Source organism: Lasiosphaeria miniovina, assembly GCF_030549165.1.
Source record: "Lasiosphaeria miniovina strain SMH2392-1A chromosome Unknown B0T26scaffold_6, whole genome shotgun sequence".
NCBI lineage: Eukaryota > Fungi > Ascomycota > Sordariomycetes > Sordariales > Lasiosphaeriaceae > Lasiosphaeria > Lasiosphaeria miniovina.
The window spans coordinates 4,504,906-4,522,184 of record NW_026848225.1 but is presented as its reverse complement, the minus strand read 5'-3'; the positions used below and the strand labels follow the sequence as shown (position 1 = coordinate 4,522,184).

At 53.1% G+C, this 17,279-nt stretch overlaps 2 protein-coding genes across 2 annotated transcripts; one reads left to right on the top strand and one right to left on the bottom strand.

Moving 5' to 3' along the window:
* Positions 1–210: 210 nt before the first annotated feature.
* B0T26DRAFT_679630 (uncharacterized protein) lies at positions 211–3,712 on the top strand (the record flags this gene model as incomplete). Its single annotated transcript, XM_060440377.1, has 8 exons — positions 211–320; positions 350–1,034; positions 1,086–1,144; positions 1,214–1,235; positions 1,387–2,544; positions 2,589–2,596; positions 2,664–3,593; positions 3,685–3,712. The coding sequence occupies 8 exons, from the start codon at positions 211–213 to the stop codon at positions 3,710–3,712; spliced, it is 3,000 nt and encodes a 999-aa protein (XP_060293647.1).
* Positions 3,713–16,349: 12,637 nt separating this feature from the next.
* On the bottom strand, positions 16,350–16,848 carry B0T26DRAFT_436193 (uncharacterized protein). The gene is made up of 2 exons (XM_060435017.1): positions 16,703–16,848; positions 16,350–16,650 (listed from the first exon to the last, which is right to left on the bottom strand). The coding sequence occupies exons 1-2, from the start codon at positions 16,751–16,753 to the stop codon at positions 16,477–16,479; spliced, it is 225 nt and encodes a 74-aa protein (XP_060293646.1). The 5' UTR covers positions 16,754–16,848; the 3' UTR covers positions 16,350–16,476.
* Between the last annotated feature and the right edge of the window lie 431 nt (positions 16,849–17,279).

The following is a 17,279-nucleotide window of genomic DNA, read 5'->3' as shown; positions in this document are numbered from 1 at the left end:
GCCTGCGCCGCGCCCATGGAAAGTCTTGAGCACGCGGGAGATGAGTCTATGGAAGATGTCTTCCTCCAAGACGACCTCAGACCAACCATCGCAGAGCACGCAACACAATGCCGGTCTCTTTTCCACAAGTATCTAGTTATGCCTGAAATATCGGAAGACCCTACCATCATGGACGACCAGTTGGCACGCTTTACATTGTGGACATCTAACATGGACGTATGGGGGCCTCTCAATGTGTCGTTGGACTACAGGCTCCGATTTAGTCCCACCGCTACGGATATTACACATCAGCTCCTGGATATCATTTGCGACACCTTGCTGTCTTGTGAGTAGCACCACCTTCGAATAGACTGAGTATCAAGGCTAAGAGAGTCTTGACAACAGTGAAACCAATTGACGACCGCCCACCACATATTACGAGCAGGAAGAGACAGCGCATCTCAGTCCAAGGCAGTTCAGAAGTCACGAGGAGATCCAACTACGACACCAGTGATTCGGAGAGCGATGTCGATCCAGCAGAGGAAAACATCCTAAAGGTGACGGAGACGGTTGGCGGAACAATAACGCGGCTCTTCCGTCTATCCAACGCCGTTCGAAGGTCCGCCAAAGCCAACCGGGCCCGCAAGATCGAGAGTTACAACGACAAAGACGCGAACAAGGCTATAGACGAGCTGCGTCTCTACACAAGGTGCTATATTGAGTTCCGGTTCCCAGAGGCGCCAGAGTCTCTCCGCTCAGCACTAGTAGAGGCCAACGCGTGGCGACTTCGACGGTTATATTACCAACGGTCCCATCGGAGACGCATCGACATGAGCATTCAGAGCTCGCCAACCACTCCGTCCGTTGTTCAACTCCTCAAGATGACGGGCAGCGCACCGACTGTGCGGTTTGCGCCGAGCCCTCTGTCAAAGCCTGAGACGAACAACGCGCCTGTCCGTTCTCCAGCACCAGTGACAAATGCGACTACTGCTCGACAAACCGCCGTTGCGGCCTTGTACGCCAAATCCACGACGGAAGTCCCCCGCGCAAAATCTGTACTCGTGAACAATAAATTGTCGTTCCCTTCCATACCACTAAATGGGCAGTGTATTTACTGCGGCGTCATCATTGAGTTCAAAAAGACTGCAAGGTCCCTGCTGTGGCAGTAAGTATATTATTTTCTCTGCCTGGACTCTCGAGTACCTTGCAATGGACTCACTCTACTTTGACGCAGTAGTCCCCTCTACTTCGACAGAGTAGACGTGTCTACTTCGACGCAGTAGAGGGGGCCAACACAAGTGCTCGGATCCTTAGGCATTCCTATCATATCATAAGAACGCGTGACTAATGTACACCAGAAATCATGTTATCGGAGACTTAGAGCCTTTCATATGTGTCTTTTCACAGTGCCAAGGGGGAGGTCACCGCGGGGGAACCGGTCCGCTGACGTTCGAAACGTCAAAGGCCTGGTCCAACCACATGCAGACAGCTCACGGGAATGCATGGGAGTGCAGAGCCCCTTCTCACGATCCAATCGTCTTTGAACAAGAGATACATTACCAGGAGCATTCCGTGATGGAGCACGGAGTGCCTGAAGCCCACGTCGGGACGCTTTCCCGGGCGGCGCGGAGACCAGTCCTCGACAAGGTCCTGAATTGTCCGTTTGGCGACGATTTCCAACCCCCGGATAAGGTCGAATCCAGCGCTGTCTTCTCGAGCGAAGCTCTCCAGTCGCACGTCGCCGGCCATATGAAGGAAATCGCTCTGCTTGCACTGCAAAAACTTCCCAGCGATGATCATGAGAACGCCGAGAACGTCGATAGCGACCAACCGTTAGAAAACGATGGGGCAGCCGGGGTTGTCGGAGTTGCACGTCAATCCATGTATAGCGTTCTGGAAGACGAGGACCTTGATTTCCAAGACGATGACACTGGTGATGTAGACGATAATCCTGAACGCCACGAGGAGGAAATAAGTGCACGGGTGACGGAACTCGACTTGGAGGACAAAGACGAATTGGGGATGACGAAACTTCACCACGCGGTACGAGCCGATGATCTGGACTTGGTTGAGTCTGTGATCCAGAGCGGCGCAAGTGTTGATTGTAGGGACGAAAATGGCTCAACGCCCCTGCATTACGCTGCGGGGAGTGGACTGGTCAAATGCGTGGCAGTCTTGGTTGAGCATGGTGCAGACATACGAATCACTGACAACTCTGGATTCAGCCCATTTCTCTGGGCTATCGTTGCTGGGCATGAAGACGCCACCGCTGAGCTGCTATCGATGGGCGCTGATGCCAATTCATCGAGCGCGGATGGACATTCTGCGCTCGCCTGGGCAGCCAGTACGGGACGGGTTTCAACTGCTCAAATGCTTCTGGATCGGGGTGCCAGTATGCATAATGCCCGAAATACGCAGCAGACTACGCCTTTGGAAGAAGCGGCAGCTTCTGGAAGCCTTCCCATTGTTGAATTACTCATCCGCCGTGGCGCGGATCCCAACTATCGTGATCGCGATGGATGGTCGGCGATACATTGGGCAGCAGAGGAGGGCCATCAGGAGATCGTAAGTTTTTTGCTGGACCATGGGGCCAATCCCAATGCTGTTAGCTCTTACGGTACGTCACCATTGCACTGCGCTGCAAATGGGGGGGACCTTTTCATTGTGAACTCGCTCCTCAAAAGGGGGGAAGTCGATCCGGTCAAGTCAACATGCCACGGCTGGACCGCGCTACATCATGCCGCCTTCATGGGGCACTCCCGTGTCGTTGGTCTCCTCCTTCAGGACGACCGCGTACGACCTACCGCTTCTTTGCAGGACAACCACGGCTGGTCCGTTCTTCATTTGGCCGTTCACAGTCGAGATCTAGCCACCGTCCGTATCTTGCTCGACAAATCGATCATTGAAGACCCTCAGGCCCTAGTAGACGAGAGCGGCCTCACTGCAGAAGAATGGCTGGATCGCGGACCAACGAGCCATTCCCAGAAGGCCACCAACAACCTGGCGTTCAGCAAGTCCCGTTGTTGCCAAGCCGTCACAGAACTTCGCGATGCTGTGGCCATTGGCAACGCCCCATTGATCAGATTTCTGTTGAAATCGGGCCACTACATCAATGGCATGAACTCTGGAAAGAGGACTGCGCTTTATTACGCTGCAAAGAAGAGCATGCACTCCATCATGGATCTACTTCTTGACTGGGGCGCCGATCCCAACATCCTTCCAACGGGGCGGAAGAGCTGGGAAGAATTCATTTCGCATGACGACGTTTTGCAGCGGCTCAAACTAGCAGGATACCGGAGGCGAGATACCGACCCAGAGGTGGAACGCCAGATTCGTCGGGCATTGAGAGGGCGAAGCCAGCCACCTGAGCAGCCCATACCGCACTCGCCAGAAGCAGACAAGTCACCTTTATTTGAGCCGAACAACTTCAAAATCCGTGGGCCGGATGGACCTTCGTCACCTGTTCCAGTTTCGCCAACGCCGCCTTCTCTGGATAATGTCGCTTCCAATAAAATACCACTCTCGCCAATGTCCACAGACCAGAAAAACTATAATAAGCGCAAGGCTAGATCAGGCCGGACGGATTGGTTCAAACGGCTCTGGGGTGGAAGACAGTGAGTGACCTCGGTCTCCAAGGCGAGAGTGAGGAGCGACAGAACGGCCGTGAGTTTTAATGGCCGGATCGAGTTACGAATCCAATGTTAGGATGAGCTCCGTGTCCGTATTTTTGTGAATAGCAGTGCAGTAGCTAGTCATCCTGAGCCCCGGCGCCGTCGGAAACAGCGGCGCTTTCGAGTCGCCTATACGCCGAACGATTCGGCTGTAGCGTAGCAGACCCACCGCGGTATTGTCGCTCCAATCGATCGTTACAGTCGAAATAATTGATTGCTGTCGTCAATGCAAACAGGCGCTGTCTTCGAAACAACTGATATGTCTACTCGAAATGATTGATATGTCCGTTCAAAATAATTGAGATGCTTTGAATCGATGTTAACGGGTGCTGTATCCGAAGCAATCTAGCGCTGTATTCGAAGGCAGCCGCTTGATTGCATCGACTGTAGCGACCCTCTGCCATGTTGAAGGTGGCCGATTAGGTTTACCTAGTGAGGGTGCTTCGAGTGGGTTTTTCCCAAAAGGCGTGTGAGTTGTTTCCCAAGAGGATACGTACTGAGATAACCCCTACAATTCTTCGAACCTTTACAAGCTTCTGTCAGATGGAACATGCTAGAATGTGGGCTGTGAAGGAGCTAGGCAAAGGATTCGCGGCCTACTTCGCCACTCATTTTGCCACCTATTTTGCCACCACAATAGTAGTATAAGAAGGAGGCTTTCTGGCACTGCCAGAAAGCCAGGAAGATAGAGAAGACAATCAATTGAAGCCAGTAAAAATCCTGAAGTGCAGTAATCCAACAGCTTCCCCTCCAGGCTGATCTAGCCTGAGAGACAGACGAAAATTACAAGACTTTAAAGAAAAGGCCTCAACCTTCTCCACGCGGCGCCTTTGCTCCGGCCAACTACAGCTCCCTGTGAAAAGCAATGAAGGAATACAAGAATCTCAAACAGGCCGGTGTCCAAGTTATTTTCCATCGGAGGCGAAATGGGAAACAACCTAGTCTAGATAGAACCCGACGGAAGCGAGCTAGATGTCTGCGTTTGCAGATTCGTTGGTCGAGAACGGCTGTCCCTGCCTCTGATGGGTTCTCCGTTTGAACCTAGGGACTACCGCAAACCTGTCTTAATTACTATAAAACCATACCTTGATATGAAAAGGAAACAGGGCAGCCCAACACGTAAACACCGAAACACATCATCTCTCAAAACTCTTTGGACCGGGAAAATACCACCTATCGAAAGGCACTTACTCGCTGAAGCCGCAAATAAACAGGACCATTTTTGTTTTAGCCATCAAAGCTAACCCTGTCTCCGTGACGCCCTTGTCGGCTTTGAGGACTAACTTTAAGTCGGGGTAAAGGTTGTCGACTTCTTCACCGAGATGGGCTACGAGGTCTATGATATCTATGGGTTTCGGTGCGCAAATGCTACCGTCATCGCCGAGGTGCCACCCGAGACCATCAAGGACACCTCCCGCAATGTAAACGCCCTGGATGTGGATGCGTTGCTTCAGGCTGGAACCAACTTGCCAGCCGCCATTGCCGCCGCCGAAATGGAAAAGGAGCTTGGTAAACCCGTCATTGCCATCAACACAGCGACGGTCTAGCACGCATACCGGAACAATGGCATCTTGGACAAGGCCGAGGGCTTTGGCTCGCTGCTGTCCGAGCACTAAACTTCATGTCTGGTCTTCTGCCACAGATACACAAGTAGTTACGAGCTTTAGTGCGAGAAAAGGCAATGACCAAGGATTTATGTAGCGGTACACATCTAATTGGGCTTGCCACGGTACAGGGTCTTGAAGTCTATTTAACACGCTTACAGCGCAGGTCATGTCATAATAAAGAACAAAACGAATATAAATCCATAGAGCTTAGGCCACTGTCCGCTCCCGCAATGCTGCAGCAGGAGCAGAAAAGTCGCTTGCCTCGTCGATAATGGCACCATTCCCCTGCCGGTTTACCAGAGTATGGAACTCGTCGGCAGCCCTTTCTAGGATATAGTATCGTAGTTCTCTCGTCGATAAAGACCGAAGCTCAAGACCACTTAGAATATCTGAAAGACCTTCGTCTCACTGATCCACGCCTCGACAAGAAACGTATCGAGGATACTAAGGGCGGCCTGCTCACGGAATCGTACCACTGGATCCTCGAAAACCCAGAATTTAAGCAATGGCGCGACAGCGAAGACAGTCGCATGCTCTGGATCTTTTAAGGGCGACCACAGCAAGGCAAGACGATGCTGCTCTGCGGAATTATCAACGAAATTAGCCCCTCGACGAGACTGACAGACCCAGACACCCACAAGCTGCTGTCCTACTTCTTCTGCCAGACCACCGACGCGCGCATCAACAGCGCGACCGCCGTCCTGCGCGGTCTAGCGTACATGCTCCTCGACCAGCAGCCTTTGCTCCTCTCACACGTACGAAAGAAGCACGACCACGCTAGCCAGACTCTCCTCGACGACGCGAATGCCTAGGAAGCGCTGTCTGAGATCTTCACCGCTATTCTGCAGGATCCACGCTTGTAAAGTGCCTACCTGATCATCGATGCATTAGACGAGTGTATGACAGACATAGCGAAGCTTCTAGACTTCATCGTCCACGCCTCGTCCGGATCCTGTCGAGCCGCAATTGGCTGGACATCGAGGAGCAGCTACAGGCAGCCGGACGAAAGGTCAGGCTCTCTCTCGAGCTGAACGCCGAGTCTGTGTCAACGGCTGTCGGCATATAAATCCGGCATAAAGCGCTGCAGCTGGCGCAGTAGAAGAGATATAACAAGAAAACTCGAGACACCGTGCTCCAGCACCTGTCTTTAAACGCGCAGGACACCTTCCTTTGGGTGGCTTTGGTCTACGAGAACCCCACGAAGATCCCGTAATGGGATACCCTGGCAAAGCTTCACATATTTCCACCTAGTTTTGATGCTCTCTATCGGCGGATAGTGGAGCAGATATCCTATTCGGATTATGCTGACCTGTGCAACCAAATACTAGCCTCAGCCACTGCATACCAACCTCTGACGCTCAAGGAACTGGTTTCCCTTGTCCAGAAGCTTAAGAATAGGGCTGAAGATCTCGAGTCAGTGGAGGAGATAATTGGACTTTGCGGTTCGTTTATCACTATCCGTGCGAGAACGATCTATTTTGTGCATCAGTCAGCAAAGGACTACTTATCTACGAGAGCATGTGACACGATCTTCCCTTCTAGGGTAGAAGAGGTACACTATACCATCTTCTCGAGATCGCTTGAGACGATGTCTAGAACACTACAACGGGACATATACAGCCTATACACGCTGGGATACCCAATCGAACTAGCGCTGCCAACAACTCAAATAACTCAAATATGAAGCTATATTTGAGTTGAATTGAGTTCAAAATACTGTATTTGAGTTGGGTTGAGGCCCTATTTGAGCTGAGTTGGCTTTATTTAGCCTTATTTGACAGAACTTGCCGCACCACCAAAAAACACGAAAATCTAGCCAAATTTGGCCCCGAATTGACTCCCTAGACCAGAAAAGAGCGCTGAATCCAGCCAACGCCCTCAAAACAAGCCCCAGCTCTTCAGGCACATGAGGATATTGATGGTATCGTCGACCAAGGAATGTCGTTACGTGCCAATAACCAGCTTGGCTTGGCTGAAGGCCTTCTCACACTCAGATGACATCGCTGGTATCGACAACAGGTCCAAAGCCATCCTTGACAATCGAGGCCAGCGTCGCTGGTATCGACAACAGGTCCAAAACCATCCTTGACAATCGAGGCCAGCGCCGCTGGTATCGACAACAGGTCCAAAGCCATCCTTGACAATCGAGGTCAGCGTTCCTTGTGAGCCAACCACCAAGTTTGTATGTCATCCACCGGCCAAACAGGTTCTGCAAAGCACTCAGCCAGCTCGTCTTTCTGGCCCAGGTCCTCAGGCGGGTCGTAGTAGTCGTAAGAGCGAAGATGACTGCCTGGGCCTGACAGGGCTGGTGGCTGCGGCGCTGTAGGCACAGGAAGATCGGCGTATTCGGCTTGGTAAAGATCACGGCAGGCAGCGAATGCCTTCCTGGCCCTGTCAGGGCTTAGGCATTTATCCATCCACCTCTTGTGCCCAGGGTGCAAGAGCATAGCGACCCAGTAGGCAGAGCTTTCTTCCATCAACCCAATGTATTCTTGATGGCACCAAAAATCGACCTAGGCGCGCAATCGCACTACGCGCTAGATCATATAGAACACCGAGTTCCAACGCGTCGAATTATCGCCACAAAGCTGTAAGCCCTCGATATTCCTATCAAAAATAACAGAGCCGAATTCGCGAGCCTCTTCTTCACTCAACTGGTCGCGCGCGATTTGAAGGAAGGTCTCGCGGCGTTGTGGCGACCTGCGAATGAAGTGCACCACGTTATGCAGCTTACCAACTGACCCTTGCTTCCGCCAACCTGCTAGTAAGGCCTCTTCTTCTTCAAGCGATAACTAACCGATGAAGTCATCGTCAAAGGCTCGATCAAGGTGGGTTAACTTCCCTAGAATGAAGGCTTGTGCGGTGAGGTTCAGAACGTGGCCAAAACAGCGTAGCCGACGCTGTAGGGCCAATTCTTCGAGTTCCTGATCGCTAAGGCCAATTTGCAGGGCGCCAAGTGTGAATTTAACCGCCAAAGAGTTCGAATCCACGTTATCGCACTGGAAATAACCAAGCGAGTCCTCGATACCGTATTCCTTCGCTACCTTTGTGAGGTAAAGAGCCTGATTCTCGCCACTGTGTGAGCCGTGAATGTGCGGTGTCGCTAACAAATCGTGGTGGAGGGCGCCGTCGCGATCAGCGTAGTGCACAAAGATTGCCATATAGGAAATAGTCGATGGTGAGGTCTAAATATCGAAGGAAAGGTGCTTCTTGTATGGCGATGCTGATAACCTGTGGCGTAGGACTTCCTTCTGGGCATCAAGCCGATCGCCAAAATACGTCCGAATCGTCGTGTGTGAGCTAGGAAGCGCCTCAGCTGCCCTATCAGGGTTCAAGTTAGTACAGAAATTGCGAAATTCTTGTTGTTGAACGATATTGAATGGCAGGTTTAAGCGAAGGATCATCGCTAATAGCCTCTCTGAAGGGTGATCGTCACCTAGATCACGGAATGCGGTAGGCTATTCGTGAAAAGGTAGGTAAATTGATGATCGAGGGAGGAAGCTCGGGAGCACTGCCCTGCTGAGGACCTTAATGTGGTCCTTTGGTGGGGCAGACGCGGTCCAACCGCGTCGGGCTGAGCCCCGCTTCCATATGTACCTATGTACTTAAACTACACGTGCCGGTCATATGACCCTGCTTGGCGCTCCCTCGCTCAATCAGGCATCACTGATCTTGGGGAAGTCGTACCACTGCTGAATTCTGGCGAGCGTCTTTGCTTGCCCAAGATGTCCGTTGAGCCTAGCGCTATGATGTTCCCTGATCATTTCCGCCTGGACGTCCGGGTGGACGTACATCTTGTTTCCGTACCAGACTTTGCCTAGGCCGTCGGTAGTAGTACCGAACGGAAGGTCTTCTTCCTCTGGAGTGGTGACCTGGAATTGGTACTCTTTCTCGTTGGTCCAGTCTACCCTGTAGACCATGCAACAGTCGTACCAATCCTCAATCGGGTGGCGCAACACATCTCCGTCTTTCTCAAAGAGCGGTGGAGATTCCACTTGCTCGCCCTTGATCCGATGGTCTGGTCTCCGGCTAAGAGCATCCGCCCTGGCGTTCTCTGTGCCCTTGATGTGGTGGATCTCGAAGTTGAATGGCGCGAGAAACTCTGCCCAACGTGTCTGTCTGCCGCTGAGTTTCTGCTTCTTGGCCCATTGCTGGAGGCTCTGGTGGTCGGTGTACACCTGTACGGGGTGTTCCGTTCCGCTGAGGTATGGCTGCCAGTCCTCAAAAGCGTAAATGATCGACTTTAGCTCCTTATAGTGAATCTGCCATCGCTGCTCGGCGCCGTGGAGAGCCTTAGAGATGTAGGCGACTGGGTGCTTGTGGCCGTCATGCTTCTGCTTGAGTACTGCTCCCAGAGCATAGTCTGAAGCGTCTGTTTCGACTTTAAAAGGCTTGCTGAAATCGGGGAGCTTCAGAACAGGCTCCTCGATCATCCTCTGCCTAAGCCAGTCGAAGGCTTGCTGGTGCATTTCCTCCGATACCTATGGGGTATCTTTGGTGGTGAGTTTATGAAGCGGTCGCGCGATAGCCGCGAATCCCTTAATAAACATCCGGCAGAACCCTACAAATCCAATAAAGGACTTGACGTCTGTGGGGTTCTGTCAGATGGAATGGCCTAGAAGGTGCTGGAATCTATGATGCGTAATCTTCGCCACTGGGTTTCGTCATGTAATTGTCACATAAGGAAGTATAAGAGAGAGAGTCTTTTGTGGAAAGACTGAAAGAGGAGAAGAGAGCAATTCACTCTGATGCACGCAATCCTAAAAGTGCTGTTGCAGTCTGACAGGTTCTCTGGTGCGGGCCAGTCTCTAACTGCCGCAATCTTTGCTGGGTCGATTCGAACTTCCCCTGGCGATATCTCAAATCCCAGAAAAGTCGTCTTCTGCGTGTGGAACTCGCTCTTATGGTGGTTAACCGAGAGTCCCTTTCCCGCAAGAGCTTTCAGCACCTGATGCACGTGCTTTTTGTGCTCCTTGAGGGTCTTGCTATAGACCAAGATATCGTCGACGTAGACCATAGCGAAGTCGTCTATCGCTTGCCGTAAAGTATGGTCAATCATCTCCTGAAACGATGCTGGAGCGTTGGTCAGGCCCATCGGCATCACTTGGTACTCAAAGTGGCCGTGTCTTGCTCTTCCTCTTGCTCAGTCGACCGTTTTTGATCCCTGCGTTGGCCTGCAAGGCGATCTTGGCTCCTACCCGTATTCTTGGGTGGCCCTTCGCCATTATCTTGGCGGTTTTCTCCTCGAGTTCGGCGTCCCGAGCCTCAGCTGTGCTCTTGGCGGCTGGCGAGGAACTTCTCGCCCTTCTTCCACCAAATATCGGGGTTATATTCTTCCATCCAAGGGTCCCCTAGCAGTATGTCGACCTGCTTGCTCAAGGGTAGGATGTCGAAAACGACGTTGAGAGATTGTCCATCGACCGTGATCAAGAGTTCTTGAGTTTCTCTCGTACAACGCCCCCCGTTGTGCTTCATGAGCTCTCCCTCGAAGGTCCGTAGTCGTAAAGGTACTGCCTTCGTTCTCCATGGGATTCTGAGCCTCATGGCAAGATCTTCCGAGATGACGTTCCTGTCACTCCCGCCGTCGATCTTCGCTAGGAGTATAACTGGCTCCCGAGGATTCTTCGTCCTCCATTCGCACTGGGCCTGAACGTGTAGCCCACGTGAGAATCGTGCATCTGCCTCTACCCTGCCGATGATCTGTTCATCCGGATAAGGCCGTTGTTGAGGGCTTTCTGAGGACCCGACCGCAAGATGCCTCCAATCTTCGGTATCGGTCCGTTGAAGCGTGGGTTTTACTCGCTTCCTCCGGGCCTACTGGAGGCCCGCGAATCGTTTCCCAAACGCTTCTCGTACTGACGATGGAGGAACCTAACGAGCCGTTCTTCGTGGCTCCGATAGGTGGATTCTTCTGGCTCGATCCTCCTCATCGTCTCTGCCTCCAGGCGGTACTCAACCGAAGGCCACGAACGGTGCGCCCTGTTGAGCCTCCTGTTTCTGGAGTGGGTGAGGTGCTGGGTCTTCTTTCTGTGCCAGTCCTCAAGCTTCTGTCTCTGGTGGACTCGGCAGCCTGGCTGTCGGCAAGTCCTCCAGTCGGTTTTGCCTTCCCGGCAAGGTTTAGGCGAGAGGGGTTCGATCACGATCTCCGCCTCCCCCTGATGGTCTTCTGTAGCCGTACCGACCCTTGTGTGCCAGGTAGGTATATGTCGATATACCCTGGGAATCGCCTGTCCCGATTCCCTGGCCGGGAAGTGGTTGTAAAGCCATTTTGGCGAAAGATGTGTCCGGCAAGTATCGTGAACGCAACTCGCCCAGTCTACTTCCTGGTGCTCAGGATGCGTGGGGTGTAGCTGATGTGCGTCTCCTGGTTCTTCGTCTTCTTCGGCTTCCTCGATCTCAACAAGGTCCAGGAATGCTTCCCCGATTCTAGTATCCTCGAGGGTCCTCTGGGTACGCCAGATCTCTTCCCGCTCTTCTGGGCCGATCCAGCTTTCAGGCGGTGCTGGCTCGTCCTCAAACTCTTCAGTCTCGATATTGAGCTGTTCCAAGAGCTTGGTCCTCTGAAGGGTGACTCTAGCTAGCTCATCGAAGGCGAGCTGTCGTCCCTGGGACGACTGAGTGCCGCTGTTGATCAGCGCAATCATCTGGTCCTGTCTTTCCTTCAGTTTTCCGAGAAAGTGCCTGATGTTCTTGATCTCTTGTCGAGTAGCTGCTTGACCCGCCAGTCTTTCTTCGGCGGCTGGGCCGAAAGGCCAATGGTCAGGGCCTTCGTCGTCTTCCGTTTCGTCTTCCGGTTCGCCTTCCGGTCTGGCTTCGCGGTCGCTCCTTCCTTCGGGCGACTCCGGGATCTACGAGACTTCCAGTCCCCAGGCTTCCGCGAGTTCGTAGGCAAGTGCCGCGGTTCCGTAGTCCGGTGGACTCTCTTCCTCGTCGATATCTTCCAGCACCATTCCAATGGTCTAAGAATCGTCGACGTCTTCCAGTACCATTCCAATAGCCTGGGAATCGTTGAAGCATGCTCTCCTATCGTTCGGAGGTCTTCCTTGTCCCTGCTTCTTGGGCCGTCGGCAGTCTCTAGCCCAGTGGCCTATCTTGCCACAGTTGTTGCAAGTGTCGTTCTTCTTGTCGCGTGGTGGGCGCTGTCCCTGGTCCTGGTTCCTGGGCTGTGCCTGAGAGAGTGCGCCGACGCTCTCATCCATCGGTCCTGGGTGAGTGCCGTACGAGGTACTCGGAGTGTGCCTCTTTTTCTTGTCGTTGGCTTTGTTGCCCTGACTGGCGTAATAGCCTCTTGCCGAGCGTCCCTCCTTTTTCTCCCTACGCTTCTCATTTTCGCGCTGGAACCACCTGTCGTCAATGTGGATTGCCGCGTCGATGTATTCCCTCAGTGTCTCCGGGCGAGGCGTTTTGTAAAGCTCATCCTTGAAGTGGTCCTTGAGACCATCGTAGAACGCAAGCAGTTGCCCTTGAACCGACCAGTCGAGGTGCAACATGCAGGTTTTGAAGTCCACTGCATATTCCGCCACTGAACGGGTCTGCCTCAACTACTTGACCTGTTCCTCCGTCTTCCGTTGGATGTGACGGTCCGCGAAGAATTCTCCCATTCGTGCAAGAACCTCCCAGACTCCCTTCTGGATGACGGCGTGGACTTCCGGGTTTCTGTCCGCAATCTGTAGCGCTAGCGCCTTCTGGTAGGGTTCGAACCAAGTGGCCGCCTTTCTAACAAGTCTAGTGCCGAGGTACGTCACCCCATCCTTGTGTTACGGCAACTCGTCGACGTTGTACGACGTGTAGGAAAGCACCGAATCTTTCCATGTCTCGAACTTGTCTTTGTCCCCGTCGTAGAGTTCGGGGTGAGGGATCTTCAGTTTCTTTTTGGGAGGTGCTTTGGCCGCTTCTAAATTCCGAATCTTTCCTCCGGCCTCCGCTAACTCCGTTCTCAGCTGGGTGACTTCCGCCATCAGCTGCTCGTTGGTCGCCATGTTGTCGTTCAGCGAGAGGGGTCCGAGTTGCTGCGCAAGGTCCGTGACTTCTCCGTCACTGGCGTTGTCCTGGGCTGAATCCGCGTCTGCGTCTCTGATCTCCGTATCCTCAGGCTGGATGGATCCAGCGATGCTGCTATCGTCAGACTCGTCACTGCTTGACGAACCCGGTTCTCCTTCTGGCTGGGCGTCTGGCAGGACCGTGTCCTCTCCAGGCGTAGCCAGGATGTCGGTGTGCAATGAGCACTTTGTTCAATCAGTACCAAAGAAGCAAGCAACGTATTACAAACCACTTGACTGTTAGGGTCGTCTGTCTGTAAGGGAGCACGGGCTCCACTAGATGCTGGGGTTAGTAATTATGAAGATAGAACAAAGGGCAAGCTCCTATCGCACGGGTAATACAGTCAAATCGGAATGCCACTCAAAGTATATGAGTGCAGTGAATGTGTATTGCTTGCTTGAAGAACCAAGCAAGAACTATCTAAGACCGTGGCTACGGCCGTCGTATATATCTATCTAATGTGGGCCAATTAGAGCGTTGCTCTGTTGCTCTCATTGTGGGACACAGAGCACATCGCTCTGTTCTCCACACGACAGAGCAACTGTGGGCCCACCTGCTCTGTTCTCCACACGACAGAGCAACTGTGGGTCCATCTGCTCTTCATCGACGGGATTGGCCGGGGCGGGTCCCGCCGCCCCTGCCCCGCCTTCAAACCAGTACGAATAGGGATTCGTGACAGGAGGCTGAGGGCCAAGATGAAGAGATATTTCATAAGCAAAATGTTACGAATCCTTGTCGAAATGCGCAATAGTGGGGCACGCTTAGTTTGGTGTGGACCAATCAGGAGCGTCCTATGGAAGGAACTAATTAGGAGTGTTCCTGGGTCCTGAGGTTCGGGACCACTTAAGGTCGGGGACGCGGGACAGTGTCCCGCGCGCCCGGCGTCCCGAGACCGCAAGTGAAGGGTGATCGTCACCTGGATCACGGAATGCGGTAGGCTATTCGTGAAAAGGTAGGTAAATTGATGATGCTAGAAAAGAAGGTCGGCTCGAGAGAGCCGCCTGGGCGCAGGCACCTAAGTGCCCTGCGGGGTGGCTGACTAACTAGCTGACTAATCTATGACTAACACAGGGGGGTCCTAGGACCGGCCGGTCCGGCCGTTCAGGCATCAGCAAGTCTCGGGACCACGGGCCAGTGGGACCATTTTTATTGGTTACACAGTTAGATATATACGATGACCGTACCCACGGTCTTGGATAGTTTTTGCTTGGTTCTTCAAGCAAGCAATACACATTCACTGCACTCGTACACTTTGAGTGGCATTCCAATTTGACTGTATTACCCGTGAGATAGGAGCTTGCCCTTTGTCCTATCTTCATGATTACCAACCCCAGCATCCTGTGGAGCCCGTGCTCCCTTACAGACAGACGATCCTAACAGTCGAGTGGTTTGTAATACCTAGCTCCGTAGACCCTGCTGTCCAGATTGTAATATTAGGCGTACCTGCCTTTACTTACACCGGGAATTAGTTACAAACGAGTTTAGAACTAGTTAAGGATATGAACTTCGTGTAATTGTTGTCACGACCAGGGCAAGGCATTGAGGTGAACTCAGTCCATTGGGTGCTATCGACGAAGATTCTAAACTGAGGAGGGAAAGAAGGAAAAGTCCAACAACGCGTCGCGTGCTCGCGAATAAGTTTTCATCTATCAGTGGGGTAGGTGGGGCCTCGAGGCGGCTTCTGATAGGCCCGGGGTTCTGGGCGGCTCTGGCTGCTTGAGGGCCAGTTTGGTGGACGGGTCCTCACAATTGTCACCGCACAGTCAACTGTTATGAGGCAAAGCTGTAATGTAGTCGCTGTATTCGTAGAATCTAAAGCTAAAGAAGGAAAAAAGGAAAGAAGCTTCCGGGTAGGGCGCGGGGGAAGTAGGTTGTGTTGTGGGTCGCGTGGTTGTGGTGTGCACAGACCACCGCTTAAATCCAGTGTGGCCAGGGGGCAAGGGCGGGACCCACCAATCCAGCCAGTTGTCTGCACTTGCCGTGACAGTAATATTCACATTGCTAATTTCACCAAGAGTACTTAATAGATGCTGCAAAATTGCTCTGGGTCCAAGGAAGAGACTGTGGCTTCACCCAAGAGAGGGTGAGGTAGAAATGGACGGGGCGAATAGCGCCTGTACCCTCCGGATGTCAACCCGCAGCACACTCTCCCCAAGCGTAAAGACTGTACCTTGCTACTGACCCGGGCCGCCGCAGGGTAAAGTGGGGAAACATACGGCAGTTCGCACCACCCAGCCTAGCTAGCATATGACGGCTGAGCCCCGACAACAGCCTTACGTTCTGCTGGTCCTCTAACCAAAGGTAGCCCCGAGACAAATTGGCCCGTGATGGGGCAGGTTGTCAGCTCGAGAAACGAGGCTCCCTGCGGGATAACCAGGCGATGGGTGGTTTTTAGCACAACGGTTGAGGCACGAGGCGTTTCGAAACCCTGAGTGTGCGGTTCGGCGGTGGGAAATACCCCTAATATCAACTTGGTCTCGACTCACGGCGACGTAAAGCAGCACATGTGGCGCTCGCAGAGTTGAGGCGGACTGACCCAACTAAAGATAGCAGATTATATAGTACGCGTTGGGAGAGCTTAGTTGGGATTGCAGCACCTACGACAGTCATATTCATTAGAGTCGGGAGCAGCACCCTCGTCCCGCCGCTAGCTAGCTACGTGATTAGGAGCCTGGCAAGCGACCTTTGCTAGATCCTAAGTATCCTTTCTACGCGTTTTCCACACCCTCTCCAATAGTCCCGCCTTTATCTTTCCTTAAACGGCAAAGGTCCAGACCATTCTTCCCAGGCTCCAGCGCGGTAAATTCGTCAGATAGCTCCGTCCCATTCGCCATCATATTGGACCCGGTCAGCCAGCCGCTTAATGACGAAGACATCAGGCGACATATCCGGTTGAGGCGAGGCAAGAGCAGTTGGCAGTGTGTGGGCCTCGTTCGTGGAGTTGTCGGGATCCTCAAGGTTCCCGGTGAGCGTCCATTCGAAAACCATCCTACGCCACAAGTCAATACAGTTCGCAAAACCCAATAGGACCCTACATACCCGTCGAGGATACCCGCAGCTACTAGCAACGGGCCAGCACTCGCTATCTGGCTTGCAGCGAAGAAGACTCGGCGCGCCTTGGCCGCAGCATCCTTGTTCCCTGCCGACGGGTCGCGTTCCTCGGCGAGCTTCGCGGTCTCCTAGGCTTGCTTAGCTTTCAACATGATGGGCGGCGACGGCCGGCAGGATTGACGATGCGCATAATGGCACTGGGCGCAGGGGGAGGCGCGCCCGCCGGCCTGCGAGCGGCACTTCTTGCCCAACGCCAGACAGCGCAAGCAAGGGGGCTCGCAAGCTTCGCCCTCTTCGCCGTACTGTAATGAGCCGGTTAGCAGACTAGCGGGGCGAGGGAAAGAAGATACTTACGCGCTCGGTGTCGAAAGCCACGGTGTCTTCAATCATGCCAGCCGTACGCATGGCCGGCGGTCGCTTCAGTACGGGTCAGCGAGAGTAGGCGCGGATTGATAGGAAAGGGGGACTTACGCAAAATGAGCCGGAGGTAGCGCTGATAGATTTGAGCCGCTTGCGCTTGCCGTCAATGGCTGGCTGGCTATCTGTACACTCCGAGTCGCTAGAGGTTGTCGCCACGGGAGGCGAGTCCCCCGAGTTATCGTACTCCGAGGTGTGAATCATTTGCTTGCGGGCCGCTGATCGGGACTGGTACATAACTAATGAATTAAGAGTTGTGAGTAGATTACGCGACGATTGGGGGGGAGGATTGGATTTCACTTACCGAAGTGCGGACTCGCGTCCCCCGAGGTATCGTACTCCGAAGTGCAAATTATTTGCTTGCAGGTCGCAGATGGGGACTGGTATAACTAATGAATCAAGAGTTGTGAGTGGATTGCGTGACGATTGGGGAGGTTTGGATTTCACTTACCGAAGTGCGGACTCGCGCCCCCGAGGTATCGTACTCCGAAGTGCGAATTATTTGCTTGCGGGT

What these genes read in the sequence shown, in the direction of transcription:
- B0T26DRAFT_436193 (XM_060435017.1), bottom strand. Translation starts at nt 16,753, where the DNA reads ATGCGTACGGCTGGCATGATTGAAGACACCGTGGCTTTCGACACCGAG. An exon ending in TGGCTTTCGACACCGAGCGC is followed by an intron (nt 16,651 to 16,702) that starts GTAAGTATCTTC and finishes GGCTCATTACAG; the next exon opens with TACGGCGAAGAGGGCGAAGC.